The following is an 11210-nucleotide window of genomic DNA, read 5'->3' as shown; positions in this document are numbered from 1 at the left end:
AGACTATGGTTAAAACAGAAAAAGTCCCTTGGGTACCTGGATGGCTCAGCCAGTTAAGCGGCTGCCTTAGGCTCAGATCATGATCCCAGGGTCCTAGAATCCAGTCCCAAGTTGGGCTCCCTGCTCAGTGCTGGGGGGGGCGCTGCCTCTCCCTCTCCTACTCCCCCTGCTTGTGCTCTCATGCTCTCTCTCCATCAAATAAATAAATCTTTTAAATTAATTAATTAATTTTAAAAAGACAAAAAGACTCAAGAGCGGGACTCGAGTTTTGCCAGTAGCTCTGACTCTGGCAAATAATTAATCCCTGTGCCTCAGTTTCCTCACCTTCAAGGCACATAGAGAAGATGCTTTACTACTTCAGGGATTATGGAAAATAATACAGTATATGTGGGTGTCTTTTGAGCTTACAGGTTGACAATGCTAAACATAGGTATTCTAGGGCATAGTCTCAAAAATTAGGATTCCACAAAGCTCACATTTCAAAAACAGAAGAGGTCATCCTAAATACCTAAATGGAAGAAACTTGTAAGATTAATTTACCACAGGAGGACGGCCTGTCTTCCTCACTACTTAGGAATGCTGTTAAGAAGTGAAAACTGGCACTTGTTTTAGGCATTAGGGAATGTTTTAGTCATTAAACTGTCCTAGAATCTACCTGAAGGCAAAATTTTCACTCTTAGGGAAGGAGCGGCTGGCTGTTGGCACAGATAGCAGCTTTCTCTTCCTCGACGGCACACAGCTGGTGATACTTCCTGGCCTCCCTGTGGTGAGGGGTGGCCATGTTAGCTGACAGAACACAAGAAGAAATGATAATGTGCTATTTCCAGACCACAGCTTTGAGAAAAGCTTTCCCTGTTCTACTGGCTTGGACTTAAATCGCAGCAAGGCCTTCTCACATCGGGTTCCTGGTGCCATCAGGTCGTCATCGTATACAATGAACGTGAAAATAGTCACCCAAATCCATCTTCTGAAATTGCTTTCCATAGAGAACTCTGAAAAAGGCTGCCCTAGAGGATGACATGGCTGCATGATCACAGGAAGCTGGGTCCCTGAATAACTACAGAGACATCCTGATGTAAATGAGAAATAAATGGGTAATTAAGAACTTTGAGATCTATTAGTTTCAGTAGCTAAAATTACCTCCAAAAGACCACCTTCAACCGATTCTCGCTTAAATGAAGATGAGTTGTTTACACCCACCCGTCCATGATAAAAAGGCACACAACTCCAATATCCATGCTTGTGTTTTCCTCTACATCATACAAATGGTTTCTGCAATTCTAGGACGGTGGTGTCTTTACAATTAACATAGAGTGCAACTCCTAATTTTTTTTTTGCAACTCCTAAGTTTTAATGAAAATATTTTTATTACAAATTCAATTACAATTCCAAGGAAGAATATGTATCTACATCAATTTTACATAACATACCTCAAAAATTGGAACTTTGAAGCCCTAACATTTTAAAAGTATTCCCCTCCTCTATACAAACCTGTGATTATTCAGTAACAGTAACTGATTCTAAAAAGAGACAGGGATGTGCTTTTCAGATGAAGTCTGCATTTGTACCACTCACCAAGACTGTTGCCATGCTCAGCACCTGGGTTCACCAGGATGTGATCCAAGCAAACTAGCCTCGATTTTTAGGGAAAAACCCTTTTTAGGAACTTCACTACCTTTTCTTTCCTAAGAAGAAGCTGTTCCCACCCGCATGATTCTGAACAGCGTGTTGATGTTGTTGCTTCGAATCGCATCCCGACAAGCAGTGATCACCTGGTTCTTTGGTTTTCCAACTGCGTGGGATGAAACACCGAGTCAGTACTATACAAAAAATGATTAAAAGTGAGATTACAAATCAGAGGCCAGTTTTAAAACAGCTGAAAACTAGGGTGGAAAAGAGATATCTATGGTGGGCAAATTTATCTTACCACTCCCTAAAAAAAGAACTCTGCAAGGGAATTTATCACAAACCAAACCTAGGAACCATCTCAAACCTAGAAACAAAGTCAGTTTTATAGAAGAGGTTCAAAGCATATATCCACCTAGCAAAGATATTTTTCTTTTTTTCTAAAGATTTTAAGTAATCTCTTCACCCAACATGGGGCTCAAACTTGTGACCCCGAGATCAAGAGTTGCATGACCTTCAGACTCAGCCAGCCAGGCACCCAAGCAAAGATTATTTTTCTAAAAGGAGGTCAAAGAATTGACCCAAACAGCAGATTTCAGGTATAACTGCTTCCTCTGATTTTTTTTATTGTTCTTTTTCTATAATTTCAGTTGGACACTTAGCTAATTAATTTCCAGTTTCCCTTTTAAAAAATAAGTATATTTAAGGCTTTCCCTTCCGGTATATTCACTAGGTCTTTCTTGGAAGGTGCAGCAAGATCTAAGAAAAGGGGCTGAAAGTTTTCTTTCCCTCTGAAGTCTGCAGACTGGCGAAAGCCAAAGTGAAGCCAAGCTGGGTGTGAAAGGTACGCTGCTGTTGGCCTCAGTATGAATTCTAGAAGCTACCGCTAGCCCTAAGGGTTCTCACCTCCAAATTACAAACTACTTACAGTGCTACAAAAAGGGACTTACCCCGCAGACGACCTGCCCTTTGAATGGCCTGATTTACTGCTTTGAGGTTCCCCAGGAGCTCTGTGTGGTTGTTACAGCGAATTTTGTATCCATTTAGCAAGTCTTTATTGAGGTCGTACAGTTCCATGTAGCGGTTCTTCATGGTTTTCCTGTGTAAATCAACAGAAGTGTATTACCATCACTGTACCTCAATATGGCAGGCTGAGACGGAAACACTTGCAAACTTCTTACACACGGAAGACAACACCAAATTTTTAACTTTGAAAGGTTTGCTTTGAAACATTGAGAAGTGTCTATCAAAATATTCCATTTCTTCCAGATAAATGGAAGACAAGTGGCCTTTCTTGGTTATTGATCCATGGAACTGAGAAGTATTAAGTGCCCACTGTGCTGGGGAGGTAAGGAAAAGCAGGCAAGGCAAGAAGATAGCTTCAAAGTTTCTGGTTAATATTCACTGGGCAAAAGAGACCTTTTCTTAACTAATAAATTCAGCTTCTAATTTTATTAGGGTTTTAAAAAACAAAGGCATGAAATTAAAACCACACTGAGACATTACTACACAACAATGAAAATGACTAAAATAAACTGATAAGGACAAATGCCAGCAAGGATGCAGACAGAGCAACTGGAACTCTCCCGCCCTGCGGATGCGCATGCAAAATGGTACAGCTACTTTGTAAAATGACTGCACGGTTTCTTTCAAAGTTAAATATACACTTACTATGCAACCCAGAAATCCCATTACAAGTGTTTACCCAAAATAAGTGAAAACATGTCTGCAAAAAAACTACGCAAATGTTTATCGCAGCTTTATTCGCAATCACTGGAGTTTGGAAACAACCCAATGTCAATCGGTGAGTAGATAAACAAAGTATGGTATATCCGTTCAGTGGAACGGTACTGTAGCCAGCAATAAAAAGGAACCAATTACTGACACAGGCAACAACATAGATGAATCTCAAAGGCATGAGAGTAAACAGAAGCAGCCAGCTCAAAAGGCATATACTATATGATTCCATTTATATGACATTTTGGAAAAGGCAAAACTACTGGGAGAGAAATCAGATCAGTGGGTGCCAAGGACAGGAGGTGAGGGGGCTTGGAGTACCGATGCAGAGAGGCACAAGGGGGATGGAAATAGTCTACATCTTAACTGTGGCAGCAGTAACACGGTTTATATGTTTCTAAAATTTATTGAACTGTAAACCCTGAATTTTCTGCATGTATATAATAGATTATATATCAACTAAGTTGGCTTTTAAAAATAAAAACAGGGGCACCTGGTGGCTCAGCGGGTTAAAACCTCTCTCTTCAGCTCAGGTGATGATCCCAGGGTCCTGGGATCGAGCCCCGCATCGGGCTCTCTGCTCAGTGGGGAGCCTGCTTCCTCCTCTCTCTCTCTCTGCCTGCCTCTCTGCCTACTTGTGATCTCTGTCTGTCAAATATATAAAATCTTAAAAAAAATAAAAAATAAAAGCATACATCTGAATCTCTAAATGAAATATAAATAATTCAGAGGAAAAAAGGGATTTAGAGGTTGGTGGTCACTTTCCTCCAGTTTAGCAATCAAGTGCCTAAACACCAGCTCTCCGACTGAAAAAAGGGAAAAAAAAAAAAAAAAAGCCAAAAAGAGCATAGGAAAGGGGCCCTGGAGATAAAGTTGGCCAGAAAAAGCAAAAACCTCATATACCTCAAAGACAATAATAGGAAGAAAATGAATTGCAAAGTGAGAGGCAAAACAGTCTCAATTTACAAAGGATACAAATTCACATCTGCAAAAACTTAACTATAACATAATTTAGTAAAGAAGTGGATTATAAAATCAATATGCAAAATTCAGCAGTGTTCATACATTCAAAAAAAAAACCAGAAGATGTAACATGGAAGAAAAATCCTATTTACAACTGCAAAAATAAAATACTTGGGTTATTCTATTACCTTGGAGTGTAAGTTTAATTAATAACCAATATGATTATGTAAAAACTCCAAAAAGCTGTTACATGGCAAAAGCAAAAATTAATTTTAAAAAATCTAAGCAAAGGATAGATACAAATGACAAACTGCAAAAAATTGCATCTCATATCATAATTAACATACCAATATAAACACACAAAATAATTAAGTCATTCATACACAAAAAGAAATACAAATGGCCCTTTAAAAAATGAAAAAATCCTCAACACTGCTCACAATAAAACAAATGAAAACCACAATGAGACCATTTCTTACCCATTGAGTTGATAAATATCTAAGAGTGTGCCAACATACTCCATTGGCAAGGCTGAAGAGAAACAGGCACTCTCACTGATGAGAATGCAAAATGGTATCACACCTATGGAGAAGAATTTGGCAATATCTTGCAAAATTCTGTATGCAAGCTATCATTTACTCTGGCAATTCCGTCTCAGGATTTGTTCCCAAAGATATCTCGGCAAAAATATGAAAAAATTATGTAAGAAAGCTATGGGCAGCGGCACTACCTATAACAGCAAAAGAGCAACCCAAGTGTAGGGAACTGGCTGGAAAAGCATGCAGAGAATGAGTACTGTATGGCTGTAAAAAAAACGAGAAGTATCTCCGTGATGTGACTGCAATGTTTTTAAGTGTAAAAAAGCCAGGCAGAGAAGAGTAACGTGCTATGATTTATCTAGCGAGGGAGGAGACGTGAATGTGTGTATACGTGTTTGTATGTGCATATTCAAATCTTGACTGGTTATGTATAGTGAGAGGGAGGAAACAGGATGAAAGTGACAGGAATTATAAGTTAGACTTTTCTGTACATTGTTTTTTAGTGCTGACTTTGGAACCACATAAGGGTTTTAATAAATGTGTAATAAAATTAAACCAAAAAGGAAAAAAATGTCAGTTCCCACAAAACCAAAAGCAAAATGAACCAAATGAAGCTAAATATATATCAGATTTGTGGTAAAACCAAAGAGGGAATTATTTCAAATACAATAATTTGACTAAAAATTCCCACTGGAATATACTTTAAAGACACCAAAAAAAAAAAAATGAGAAAAAAAGCTTTTACTGTTGTCAGCAGTCATACTGTTTATGGTAATATTGGTATTATTCTAGCATATACTCATGTGGATACTGGTTAGAGCCATGATTTCCAATGTCAGAAAGAAGAGATACAGCTCCAAAATCAAAGCTACGAACCTGAATTTATAAAGTTGAAGTGGAAATAATATGAACTCACAATACAGGCTCTCATTAAAAATATACATACATTTCCTGACTATATCCATTGAAAAGTCCTAAAAATAGTAACCAAGCTAGTGGCAATGAGCACCTCTAATGTGCAGACTATGATCTCTAAATACTATTTCCCACTAAAAAGAACCAAGGCTCCTTAGAGAAATGGCTGATTCCTGATTCAGAACAATGTGCCAGATAAGCCTAAAACATCTTGTACAAGAAAACAATGACCTAACAGATATATTCGCTATGTCCAAAGGTAGCTGTAGCCAACCTGAAAAGGCTCCTACTGGCCAACGACAGCACAATTTAGCCATCATACAGAAAAACTGAAATGGAATGAAGCACATTAAATATGTTAAAATACATGAGTCTACAAGGATTTTAAAAATCTCACTGGTGAACACGGAAGATGCTAGAGAACCAACTCAGTATTTTATTATTATTAATACATATTTCTTTTATTTAATGTGGGGCTTGAACCCTGAGACCAAAACCTGAGCTCAGGGGCCCTGGGTGGCTCTGTTAAGTGTCTGCCTTCAGTTCAGGTCACCATCCCAGGGTTCTGGGATCAAGCCCCACATTGGGCTCCCTGCTCAGGGGGAGTCTGCTTCTCCGTCTCCCTCTGCCCCTCTCCCCGGCTCATGCTCTCTCTCTCTCCCTCTCCCTCTCTCTCAAATAAATAAATAAAATCTTTAAAACAAAAACAAACCCTGAGCTCAGATTAAGAGCTGGATGTTCAACCGACTAGGCCACCCAGGCACCCTCCAACTCATTATTTTAAAACTGATAAATAATCTGTCTTTCCTTAAAAACAATACCTCAGGGAACCAAATAATCATTAACTCATAAGGGAATGTTATGCTTTATATAAGTATTTCAACTAAAAAATGAAGACTCCAAAAGAAATAATGGATCTAGGTAATAGTCATCAATGACTGATAACAGAAAGACACAACCAGGCATTACGTGCTCCCTCACAGAAGTACATAGCACTGCTTAAGAAGTATTCTTGCCAAAAAATTGCACTTGAATCTGATCAGGCCTCTACAGCAACCTACCACTCTAAGAGAAATACAAGGGACAAAAGAATACTACTAAACATTACCACAAGGATACAATTAGCAAAATCCAAAATAGGAAACCACAGGAGGAGGAGAGGATTGGGAAAAATAGTAAGCAAACATGTGGATTACAAGAAACTTAATCTTTGGTCTTTGCTTGAAAAAACACAACTTAAAACACACACACGTGAGACAACTGGGGAAATTAAACACTGACTAGGTTATTTTGTGGTATTAAGAAATTTTTTTCGGGGTGCCTGAGTGGTCAGTCAGTTAAGCCTCTGCCTTTGGCTCAGGTTCACGATCTCAGGGTCCTGGGATCGAGCCCTGCATCAGGCTCCCTACTCAGCAGGGAGTCTGCTTCTCCCTCTCCCTCTGCCTGCCCCTCTGCCTACTTGTGCTCTGTCAGATAAATAAAATAAAATAAATAAAATCTAGAAAAAAAAATTTTCTTTTCCCAAGTGTGATAATGTGGTTATTTATTTTTAAAAGACTCACTATCTAGAATATTTGTGGCTGAAAGGACACTATGGAATTTGCTTCCAAATTGCCCAGTACCTGGGAGAGGAAGAAGGTGAGCACAGAGAGACCAGACGGGCCGGTAGATGATGATACAGAAGCCAGGTGGTGGGTATATAGGAAATCACTGTATTACCTAATCTGCTTTTGTAGGTGTTTGAAATTTTCAACAATATGGCAATTTCAAAAATCACTTACTTCTGAGCAACACCGTTTTAACATATGCCAATAATTTAGGCCTTTCAGGAAAAAGGCAGCAGCCCGGGCAAACTCTTGCCTGGGATCTGGACACAGAAACTCCATCGATCACTGGTTACTGATTTTACTGTCTCCACCTCAGTCACTCTGAGAGCCAAGATAAATTCTGCAAGAGGCTATATCTGCACATCTTTAACTGTTTTTACTGTAAAATGTAATACACATTCGGAAAAGTTGACAGAACGGATGTTTGTAAACCAGGCCCAGAAACGGGACACGGCCGCAGCTCCCAGCGGGCTGTGAACACAGTCCCTCCTGCCCTAAGAGAGAATAGTGTCTTAGATGACAATCTCTTCCCTGTACTTCCTTATACACTCTTCATCTAGGTATGCCTCCCAAATGATACACTTTAGTGCTGTGCTTCCCAACTATATAAAAGGAAGCATTTTGTACACATTCTCCCAAGTCTTACTTCTCTCTGTCCCCCTTATGCCTGTAAGATTTGTCCGTGTTGTCACATGTCACTGAGACACGCACCTTCTCATTGCATGTCATAACCCATTGTGCAATTATACCACAGTTTAGCCATTATACTGTTGATGCTGGTTTAGTCTGTTTCTACTTTGGGATTCTCAGGAACGCTCTTGTATAAATTCCCTGGTTTATATGTTGACACAAGTTTCTCTAGATTATAAACCAGGAGTAGAATTGCTGAGTCATAGGGAATGCCCATTTCCAACTTCAGTGACAATGCCAAGATATTCTCCAAAGTCACTGTACCAATTTACAACCCTCCCGGTAGCATTTGAGAGTTGCTATTCCATATTATGGACATTTTTAACCTCGCACCTGGCCTGGCCTGGTAAATACTCACATGTCCCTCATCAGACGAGCATCTTCAGCTCGGACCAGCAAACTTCGGATCAGGTTGGAATTATCAGCCATCTCAGCACTGAGCTTCTGATGCACCGAGTGGTATTCATCCACCTAAAAACCATGAACACGCAGGAATTAAAAAGACCTCATAGACTTGTTGAAACTAGTCAGATTGAGAAGACATTCTCTGCCATATAGAGGCCTTTCTCTTTCCCCTACGCACCGGTACCATCTCGACTGTCCCCCACTGTCTCACCTCCTCATCAATGAAATTAAGTTGTCTATGCTGCCTCCAACATGCAAGATGGCATTCCATCTGGATCTTTCCATGTCTTAACACAGGGAGCCCTAGCCACACACATCATGTTTTAGAGATCTGGGGTAAGAATATGGTGATAATTTGGGGCCAGTCATGATCCTTATTTTTCTTTTTCCTTTTGAATCAGGGTTGTTGGAAAGCACTGAACCAACAGGGCAATGTAACTACAAGAGAAGAGTGAAGGGCTGGCAAAGGAAAAGGTGATTATGACATATATTTTAAAAAGTATCCCCCGAAACCAAACAAAGAAAGCAGGGTGGTCTAGAGCTCAACCATTCGCTTTTATGAAAGAAATCCTTTAACTAGTGAACCCTCTAAAACTAGCTGAAGTTCAACAATTTTCAAGAGTTCTTTAAAACATGACTGTTATTACAACATACACACAGTTGAGGCATCGTTCCTCTCCTAAGAGAAACATTTCAAGTATTATGACACTACCACATTCTCACAAACGCATCCATGGGGTGCCCTCACCTTAACTAGCACCTTTCGTAATTCCTCAAAGTAGACAGGGAAATCTGCTTCTACTTGAAGGTCTTCAATAGCAAAAAATGAGGCCATTGACTGGATGATATCACCAGCCAAGTCAATATCATCAGTATTTATAGTGATCTATCCAGGGAGAAAAAAAGAGACAAGCTTAGTATCCTCAGATGCTAAAGACAAACCCAGCTGAAACAGTACCAGAATTTCCCCCATGTTCAAAATATTTACTGAACCTAAATTTACATGTGGTGGTAAATAAGACAGGGGTTAGCCCTGGAGGAAATTACACACCACATGCCTCACACTTCCAGCAGCAGGCTAAAAGATGAATCGTCCAGCCTTGTAAACTAAACAACAAAATCACTCAAACACTGAAAATGTTTTTGTTCACCTCTGTATCCCCATTCCTTCTTCCCAACTTACACAAGGAAGCGCTGAATGGAAGGATGGAGGAAAACAGAATACCACTGTTCTAGATTACACCTCAGTGTCTAAATAATTAACAATAACAGACTATGTTGAAACACATGGTTTTACGACCTTGAGATTGGTGCTACCCATCTTACCTTGCACTGAATAGAGAACAGTCCATAAGCAATCTATGCCCGTGACAATAAACCTTACCTCTCCACTAAGTTTTATCTTTATATACAGCTGGCCACCATTCCGTAAGGATGTGAAACACACTTGAAATGGAGCATTTTGAATGTTAGTGTCTTCTGGTAACAGGAAGTTCTGGCTGAGCCATATAACAACCTTAAAAATGAATAGGATGAAATGAACTTCCATTTTCATTATTTTTTTAAAAGATTTTATTTATTTATTTGACAAACAAAGATCATAAGTAGGCAGAGAGGCAGGCGGGGGTGGGGGGGAAGCAGGCTCCCTGCTGAGCAGAGAGCCCGATGCGGGGCTCGATCCCAGGACCCTGAGATCATGACCTGAGCCGAAGGCAAAGGCTTAACCCATTAAGTCACCCAGGCACCCCCGAACTTCCACTTTTAAAGGACAGTTGTTCTTAAGAATTATCCTTCTTTCTAGATTTATTGCTTAAGGAAAAAAAAAGCATCATACTTCACACCCCCTCCTACCCACCCTGTACATGATCTTAAGTAACATTCATAATGTCTGGCCCCACAGCATGCATGGCTTTAGAGCATTTTCAGTATAGACGTAATCTCATATGGAATGTAGGAACACTTTGGATAACCGATAAGTCTGTTTATACAGTAACTCTTCTGTGGCTATATCCTGGACAATGTAGTCTGCTTGAAAGTACTCCATTCCATTCCTTTCAACAAAAGTTAAAATGAAGTATGTGTGCAAACACATGAGAGACAGACACAGAGATACACCCGCATGATAAATATAAAGTAAGTTTTAATATTCGTAATAATAATGGTACTTACATAGGCAGCAGCACAGGGTCCACATAAGAATCTACATGAGAATCTACGTGACTACAAAGTCTCCCTGAGATTTCTGAAGTTGAGCCAAGGTTAAAGGCCACTAGTACTAGTCTTTGACCCTGTATAAGGTACTGTGACACCAAGTTTGTAATCTGCAGGGGCCGCCCAGAAGGTGGGATCCTCCTCCCTTACAGATAAGGGCACTGAAGCCAGGACTGGTGAGGGCTGACAACACTAAGAAAATCACAAAGAATCTAATTAGTTAGGGTAGCATCTGAACCCAAAATGTTCCCAGCTCTGACTCCCACTCTCTTTCCATTCTGAAGCAGGTTCCTCCTGGAATGCTGGGTCAGGACAAGTACGCCAAGACCATGACAAAAGAAAGAGAGGAATTAGAAGCTGATAAGAATTTACGTGTAACTAAGGATTGCTCACTCAAGTAAATAAGGTATGTGTTTTTCGAAAGTGAGAGAAGATATTTCAGCAGTATTTTTATCATGGTTATAAGCCAACACCAAACTACCTACCTCTTTTATGTCATAATTACTGCTACCAAATA

At 39.8% G+C, this 11210-nt stretch overlaps 1 protein-coding gene across 1 annotated transcript in view; it reads right to left on the bottom strand.

Moving 5' to 3' along the window:
• Positions 1–1326: 1326 nt before the first annotated feature.
• Positions 1327–11210, bottom strand: part of BBS2 (Bardet-Biedl syndrome 2) — a 28750-nt gene continuing 18866 nt past the window's right edge. Inside the window, exons 13-17 of the mRNA XM_032854435.1 lie at positions 9867–9998; positions 9231–9368; positions 8436–8548; positions 2577–2725; positions 1327–1792 (exon numbers count right to left, since the gene is read on the bottom strand). Coding sequence (XP_032710326.1) covers positions 1686–1792; positions 2577–2725; positions 8436–8548; positions 9231–9368; positions 9867–9998 — 639 coding nt within the window. The 3' untranslated portion in view covers positions 1327–1685. The remainder of the gene's footprint in view (positions 1793–2576; positions 2726–8435; positions 8549–9230; positions 9369–9866; positions 9999–11210) is intronic.

This window comes from Lontra canadensis, unplaced genomic scaffold (assembly GCF_010015895.1).
Source record: "Lontra canadensis isolate GAN:19392208 unplaced genomic scaffold, GSC_riverotter_1.0 scaffold8, whole genome shotgun sequence".
Taxonomy (NCBI): Eukaryota; Metazoa; Chordata; class Mammalia; order Carnivora; family Mustelidae; genus Lontra; species Lontra canadensis.
Note: the sequence above shows the minus strand (reverse complement) of the source record. Positions and strands in the feature narration are given on the sequence as shown.